Source organism: Fukomys damarensis, unplaced genomic scaffold, assembly GCF_012274545.1.
Source record: "Fukomys damarensis isolate Sample0158 unplaced genomic scaffold, DMR_v1.0_HiC HiC_scaffold_23, whole genome shotgun sequence".
NCBI lineage: Eukaryota > Metazoa > Chordata > Mammalia > Rodentia > Bathyergidae > Fukomys > Fukomys damarensis.
In genome coordinates, this window is record NW_022900935.1 from 50,649,718 (window position 1) to 50,658,162 (window position 8,445).

Here is an 8,445-nt window from a genome sequence, read left to right on the forward strand (position 1 = left end):
CCAACACTTGGAGGCTGAGGCAGGAGGATCACTGAGAATTTGAGGCCAGCCTGGGCTACATAGTTCAAGGCCATCCTGGAATATAGTGTGAGACCCTGTCTCAAATAAAATGAAACAAAATAAAAGAGGGAGAGCGAGAGAACAAGTAATATATATTCATGGATGAATAACTAGTCATAACATATAGATAAGCAAAAAGAAGACATCGACTATATCCTATCATTTAGATATAAGCACTATAAACCCACTGATATATCACTTTGCACACATTTTCATCGCTTATGTATGCACATAAATGTTACATGGTGTCTGCCTGTAAATGTGGGGTGATGGTATAGATATACATTATATTAGATGATTTTTTTTTCAAATCAGTTTTATTTTATTTATTTATTATTTTGTTGTTGTTGTTGTTTTGAGACAGGGTCTCATTATGTCCTTGAGTCTGACTTGGAACTCACTATGTAGCCTGGGCTGGTCTCGAACTCACAGCGATCCTCCTGCCTCAGCCTCCCGAGTGCTGGGACTACAGGCATGCACCACCACGCCTGGCTTATTAGATAATTTTTAAAAATTTGATATATATCAACATCCTTACAAGATCACAATTTTACCACTCAGTACTAAGGACTGAACCAAGATCTCTCACTGGATTAATATCCCCAACCTTTTTGTTTTTTATTTTGAAACAGGATCTTGGTGAGCTCCTCAATTGCCCAGGCTGGGCTTGAACTTTAATCCTCCGGTCTCAGCCTTCCACAGTGCTGGGTGGCAGGCCTGTGCCACCACTCTCAGTGCCCGCTCCCACCCTGTTTGGAGATCTGGTCTCTCTGAGTGGCACAGGCCGGTTTCAGACTTGTGATCCTCTTGCCTCAGTCTCCAGAGTCCCTGGATAAAGGCGGACATCATCACACCTGCTTCCCTATGATCATTTCTTGCAACTTTTTTTTTTTTTTTTTTTTTTCCACGGGTGCTAACATCTGGTCTCCCCATGATCTCCTTTTTGATTAAAATATAATCTGTAGGCTCAACAAACTCTATAAAACTCTACAGAACAAGATAAACACTAAGAAAAATACATGAAAGTACATCTAACGAGTTTGCTGGAAATTGATTATTGAGAAACCTGTAATAGCAATTATAAGTGGCACCACTGAGCTGAATCCCCAGCCCTACCCCACCATGATCATTTGTAAGAACAAGGACCTTGATATGGAATTGCTGAGCTGAAGGGTATGATAATTGCAGTTTTTTGGCTCCATACTGCTGAATGCCCCCCCAGATGTTTTGTTCCGGTTTACACTAAGTCGCCTGCAGCACAAGTGCACGGTAATGACTTTCCCTGCATTGAGGAGCACCCTTATTTTATGTGCTTGCTCTTCACAATTTTTTTTAAAGGTTTGTCTTTGTTTCCCATGGTATTTCTTTGCTGGTGCGACTGAATGTTTTTTCTCTTTCTTTCCTTCTTCCTTTCTTTCTGTCTTTTATTTATTTATTTTTTGTGGTGCTGGGACTTGAACTCAGAACGTTGCACTTGCCAGGCAGGAGGAAGCACCACTGAGCCACGTTGCTGGCCTTGCATATTTTTTCATAGGTTATTGTGCATTTGAAGTTCTTCTTTTGTTAATGGCATGTTCATATGGTTTGTCTAGATTTGTTACAAATATTTCCTCAGATCATTTTGCTTAATTTTTATCTTTTTGGTGATTTTTCTTTTTTTTTTAGACAAGGTCTTGCCATGTAGTCCAGACTCACTATGTTGCCCAGCCTGGTCTCGAACTCATGGAGATCCTCCTGCCTCAGCCTCCTAAGTGCTATGATTACAGCTGTGCACCCCATACCTGGCTATCCTCCCGTGTACTATCAGTCATCCCTAGATTACTTGCAATACCTAATACAATGTAAATCTTCTGTAAATAGTTCTTCTACTATTTTGTTTAGGAAATGATGAACTGGAAGGAAAAGTCCCTACATATTCAGTACTGAAGCAACTTGGGGAGATATTTTCCATCAGAGGTTGGCTGATAGAACTCATGGATGCAGAACCCGTGAGTATAGATGACTGAGTACATATGTGAAGTCTCCCAGTAGCCTCCTGTTAGCCAGTCCTTTCTCCCAAACATAAAAGATAAAAAGGGCTGGGGATGTAGCTCAGTGTGAGTCTCTGGGTTCAGTCGTTAGTATTGAGGAAAAAAAGACGTATGGAATGACCTGAAGAACTCAGGAAAATGCTACACTTATAATTACTTTTGTTTTTTGTTTGTTTGTTTTGGGGGTATCGGGGATCAAACTCGAGTCCTTGCCCTTGCGAGGCAGACAGCAGAGCCACTGAGCGAAATCCCTGGCCCCACTTTTGTTTTTCTTTTTGAGAGAAGGTAATCTCTTTGTAAGTCAGGCTGGCCTGGAACACTAATGTTATCCCAGGCACCTCAAGCTCACTGCGATGCTCCTGCTTCGGCCTCCCTTGTGCTGGGATTATGAGGACTAGCCACATGAGGAAATGCAGAGCGAGGTCTGGCAGGGTTCCGAATGTGGAACTGCCGTGCCCCCTGCAGGAATCCAGGTGCTCCTCTCTCCTAGCACATCGCTTTGGTCACCAACCAGAAAGCTCAACTTAGCTTCAGAGCCCAGAGTGGGTCGGTTTTTTTTTTTTTTCATTAAGTAGGTGTGACTGATTAAATTACTGGCTATGCACTGAACTCCATCTCCAGTAACCTCCTCCCCAGAGATTAATGAGCGAGCTCCAAGTCCCCGCAGCTGACCCTCTCAGGATCTTTCTGATGGTCCATCCTGATGCTTTCCTTTCTCAGGGCCCTCAGAGAGCCACCTCACTAGCATAAACTCGGGCGTGATCCAGGAAGCTCACAAATGACAAAGCCATTTCCATCACTTGGGAAATTCCAGCACACAGTAGATGCTCATTAAATATTCGCTGAGCGAAAAGATATATTCAAAATTCCATACATGGTCAGAGGAAGTGTCAGTTAGGTACCTGGGTTCTTCCACCTGACAGGAATCCACACCTGCTATGCAGAACACATGAGGCTGTGGGAAACCGATGCTGTCTAGCATTCCCTTTGGATGACAACGTGACAAACTCCCGGCATTCTGGTTTCTCCTGCCACACACCTTGATAAGCTGACTTCCCACACGGCTTGATTATAGAAAGAGAATGTGAGGCAGGCTGCATGAGCGTGCAGCGTCTGCCTGTGTCGAGGTCTAATGAACCAATAAGCTGGCATTCTGGCTATGCGGTCCCTTGCACTCTTTGTGTCTTCTACAACTATAGTGATCTCCAACCAGTCCAATGCTGCCACCCTGGGGGTCTCTGGGAGCCCCTGGGAGCATCCAGCCCACTGCGCCTCCACATGTCAGGGTGCAGACTGCAGTGTTCCTGACGTTCCTTCTACAGAAGAATTTCAGGAGCTCCTCAGTGCCGGGGCCTGATCAGACCCTTGGATGCTTGTAGTGGGGACAACGGGGAGTAAAAGAAGACAGACAGAATTCAAGGTACAAGGGGACCAGGAAGAACCTCCCCCTAGTACACAGGCTCCACAGTCTCTTCAGTTGACCCACTTTTATTTGCCAGCAAGAAGTACAGCGGGAGGGGTCGTGTACTTTTCCTAGAACAGCTACCGCAGTAAGAATGAGGGAATAAACAATGGGGAACAAGTTAAACCTCACAAAGGGAGTTAATGGGGATTAAATCCATTAGGTCCTTCCTCATACCTGGATTCCTGCTTTTTTTTGTTTTGTTTTTTTGCTTTGTCCTCAGCAGATGTTATCTTCCCCACACAGCCAGGAAGCAAGCAGCCTTCCACCTAAGTCCCTATTCTTTTGGTTTTGTTTTGTTTGTTTGTTTGTTTGTTTGTTTTTTGAGACAGGGTCTCACTATGTAGTTGAGACTGAAATGGAACTCACCATGTAGCCCAGGCTGGTCTCGAACTCACAGCAATCCTCCTGCCTCAGCCTCCTGAGTGCTGGGATTACAGGCATGCGCCACCAGGCCCGGCTCTAGGTCTCTGTTCTTAAAGCAGGTCCCACCAGCCTGGAGACTGTGGGAACTAAGTCACACAGACTGGTCCCCAACACCCTAAATTGGACCTGGCTGACGTGAATGTAATGTTAAGAATTTATGTCTAAGATGTAGTTGTAACGAGCAAGCTAATTAATTTCATTGTATTTGACTTGAAGAGAGAGCACTTGGAAGAATGGGTTCTACGGACAGGGACAGTGACAGTCTGGGCCCCAGGGGCATGAAGTTAGAGTGTTTATCTGGACCCACCCAGGGTCTGGAGACAGTACTGCTCCACAGAACTGGCAGGGACCAGAGAACCATTCTGTTCAAGAAAACCGAGATCGGTGCTCCTCTGCGCCTGAGTAAGGAAAGATTGGCCCTCACCCTGTCAACCTAGAGCCGACTTAATCCTCATCAGGCAACTTTCTCATTACTAATCAGACCTCTGGCTCATCTTGCCTTAGCCTCTTAGGCTGGTTTATGCATCTGCTTTTATGACTTTGGCCCAGAATCAGACCGCTGACAGAATTTGGTTGAGCTACAGAAAGAATGGTGTTGTCATTCCTGTCCGCCTGTGAGGAGCTGGCCTCTATTTAAATTTTACTATTTATTTTAGCTTTTGCAGCCCTGGCAAACTAAGGACCTTGTGCACGCCAGGCCAGAGCTCTACCATGGAACTCCCCTGCCCATCCCTGGCCTCTTTCCAGATGCACGTATTCGCCCCATAAGGACCCTCAAACTGCAACCTCCCAGCTCAGGGATCTGCTCTGCGGGGCCCTGATGCTTCCCTCTTTGGATGCCCCTGTGCCTGGGATCCTCTTTTTTTTTTTTTGGTACTGGGGATTGAACTTGGGTCCTTGCAAGTAAGGCAGGCCACTGAATCCGCTGAGCTAAATCCCTGCCCCCAGCCTCCGGGGAGCTTCTTGATATAAATCCTCAAAGCAGAGTGCTTTCAGCAGGGTGTGCTAGCACATGTCCGTAATCCCAGAGCTCCGGAGGCTCAATCAGGAGGACCAGGAGGCCAGTTGGGGAGTTCGAGCCTGGCCTAGACCATGTAGCAAGACCCCATCTAAAAAACAGGCCCGTTTTCTTGGGGGGATTGAAGCCAGGGCTTTTGCCGGAGATACATTCCCCAGGCACCCCCACCTATTGTGTGACAGAGCTCAGTAAATGGCCATAGCTAGGTTTGAACTTGTGATCCTCCTGGTTTACAGGCACCACCATCCTCAGGAGAGTTTTTTTTGTGTTTTTTTTTTTTTTGACAGGGCCTCACTATGTAGTTGAGACTGACCTGGAACTCACTATGTAGCACAGGCTGGTCTTGAACTCCCAGTGATCTTCCTGTCTCAGCCTCCTGAATGCTGGGATTACAGGCGTGCACCACCACACCTGGCAGGAGAATATTCTCATTAAACTGAAATTAAGCCAATCACTTCCCAGATCTTTCCTACTGGTACTTTCAAGAAAGGACATAAACACGAAGGGGGCCTGCCCTCTCGCCACCCCTCAGTCTCCCTCTCCCTTTCCAGTGTCTTCTTTGGCAACGAAATACCACGGACTCCACTCAGGACACTGGCACTGTGATTTCTGAGACCTGAGCTATCAGGTGCATCAAAAGGTCCTGATGCGGATGGCCTTAAGCAGCTGCAGCTCTGCTGTCTGGCTGGTGAGCTTCTTTCCCTCTTTGGTGAACACTTTGTCTTCTAATCCCAGGGACAGACAGGGTCCTTAGCTGAGGACCAGCATACAGTGCCCCTGGGACATCAGACTTAAGTGGTAAAGAATAAAGGCTACCAGAGGGCCAGGGATGTAGCTTAGCAGTATTGCGCCTGCCTTGCAAGCACAAGGTCCTGAGTTTGAAACCCCGTACTGGGGTGGGGGAACGGCTACCAGAGAATTGGGAAGGTGTCTTACTTAGGCACTTAGCATGTGGTCAAGTAAATAGCAGTTTCCATGGAAGAGGAGAGAGAGGAGGGAGAAAAACTTTTGCTGAGGGCTTTTATGGCCTTCTGCTTCTGGCCTCTCAGTGTTGCATATACGGCAAGATGGTTTTATCGAACGGGAGGTAGTGACCTGGTTTCCCTAGGAATTGCCTCACATTCTGGAATGCGTTTTTGTCATCTGGAGCCTTCCTCAAGCCAGAGCTGACTGAAGTACTGTCTTTTATTGGCGGTTGACCTAATCTAGCAAACCGTTCCCATCACTCTTGCTCCCCACCCGGTCCCTCAGCTCCTCCACTCCCTCTTTCTCCTCGCCTGCCTGTCCCTCCACCCCACCCGCAACCCACCCGGGTTGAAAGTTCAGGATGTGATGTTATCCCTGTCTGCGGACGCCAAGACGTCGCCGGGGGCCACTCTGCGAGGCCACGTGCTTGTCCCCCTGGAAGAGGAAGAGATCCCCGCGCCGGGTTCTGTTCCACTGCTCTAAGCCGGCGATGCCCGCTTCCCCACAGGCTGCCCCTCATTAGCATGAGCGGGGGTGGGGGTGCGGAGCGGGGCTGGGGGAGAGAAAGGCAGCCAAAGCCCGGCTCTGTTTTCGAGCCTTGGAGCCCTGTCCACGAAAATGACAGCTAGAGCCTTCTGGCTGCTCTGCTTGATCGTGGGATCCTCCCCCGCAGCCCCGGTGGCGGAGAGAAAAGGTAAGATCGCCGAAATGCAGAGCCCCGGGGAGGAGAGGACGGGGGGGGGGGGGGGGGCGAGGGGGGGGGTTTGTTCCCTCATATTTCTTCCTCAGAGTTTTTTATTCCTCTGTCTTTTCACAGAGGGCTAGGGCCACAAAGTAGAGGTGAACAGTCTCTCCTGAACCCACACGAGCCTCCTGCCAACCGGCAAAAGGGGTGGCAGGAGTGGGCCCTGGAATTGGGAAGAATAGAAGGTCTGGGAGCAAAGAGGAAATCATCATTTAGTCCATCAGTGGAGAATAAAATGAAATAGGAACTTTAATAAAACTGCCTGGCTTTCACTTTATTGCCAAAATACCCCAAGATCCGTCCTGAAGACCCACGCACATTGCATGCCTGAAAGTACTGAGGGACTGAAGAAATCGGGCGTTCTCTGTAGGATCATGTTTTTGTTTTGCTTTTATTGGGATGTTCTGTTCGCTTCACTATCTTTGGGAAAAAGAGCTTCCGCAACACTGGCAATTTACTTTGGGTTATTTTTCCACATGGAAGTGGACCGGCTTCAGAGGCATTTACCCCAAATATCGGACCATCTTCCCCGGGGCAACAGACGGTGGTGTCAGTGGGGAAGCAGAGGGCAACAGTTGAAGGGCAGGAACTGGATCGCCTCCAGCACTTCGCTCAGCTGCGGGAGGTACACCCTTCACCACAGCGAGATGCCGCGGCTTTGCCAGAACATGAACTCCAGCCAGCTATTACTGAAGGGTGGACGCTGATTTCAAAGGAGATTATCGATTTGGCAACAACATAAACCACTTTAAATAAAGAGCTGACAGAGCTGCAGAGAGGCCGGCCAAGCTCCTTCGTGCTAGGGAGTGAAGAAAGACGTTCCCTGAATTCTTGCGCCTGACTGGAGGGCTGTGGGACCCAGGAAAGCGGAGAGGTTACATTGTGTAACGGCATGGCAGGCTGCCCAGTTTCCAAGTTGGCTGAAGTGTGCTCACTAACCTGTGTGCCGCAGAGCTGGGAAAAATCATTCATGATTTTGAAAATATGTCTTCATGCCGCATCATTTAGGGGATTTTCTCCACCATCTGCTGGGGGGAAAACGGAAGTAATGTGTGCTTTTATACTTAACCAGGGGCCCCTGCCTCCTGGGCAAACTTCTAAAAACCCTTCTAAGCTGAGGTTTAGCAGTAAGCGGTGGCCAAGAAGCCAGATGAAAACCTACTCAGTAACGCTCAATTCTGCAGACCAAGATGACAGTGTAAACACGAATGGGAAAACCAAATAGTTGTGTTGTCAGGGGCGCTTAGACAATTAGGAGAACCTGTAACACGAGACGCCCCCCACCCGGGCATGCTCTTGGTGCTTTCCCAACAAACTGTACCAAAAAGGCGGACGTTTACATACGCACGTAGGTATGCGTTTATACATAACTATGTTTTAAGCGGAGGGCAAGAAGTTTGTTATCGAACCAGTCATCAGAAATTGGAGTTCTGCAACAAACGGGCTGTAATCTGAAAAGCTAGATTTAAAAAGGTTCCTTAACAAGATAAAATGTTTCCATCAGGCCTCTGATTCTCCATTTGGTGGGCAGACTTTTTCTGGGCTGCTCCCCTTCGGAGAGGGCCGTCCTCGGGGAGCGAGGGAACGCGCCTCTCCGACCCCAGGGCGGCCTCCGGGCCTCCCCGCCGCGCCCTCTGCAGGTGTTTAACCCCCTCTGCCCGGCTCCTCTCCCCGCAAGGAGCCCTTTCTTTCCCCCCGGGCCTCTCGTCCAGTCCCGGCCTCCGCCTCCTCTCCGCAG

At 48.5% G+C, this 8,445-nt stretch overlaps 1 protein-coding gene across 1 annotated transcript in view; it reads left to right on the forward strand.

Moving 5' to 3' along the window:
* Positions 1–6,251: 6,251 nt before the first annotated feature.
* The window catches only part of CUNH17orf58 (chromosome unknown C17orf58 homolog), a 4,432-nt gene continuing 2,238 nt past the window's right edge, over positions 6,252–8,445 (forward strand). Inside the window, exons 1-2 of the mRNA XM_010616780.3 lie at positions 6,252–6,672; positions 7,191–7,437. Coding sequence (XP_010615082.2) covers positions 6,581–6,672; positions 7,191–7,437 — 339 coding nt within the window. The 5' untranslated portion in view covers positions 6,252–6,580. The remainder of the gene's footprint in view (positions 6,673–7,190; positions 7,438–8,445) is intronic.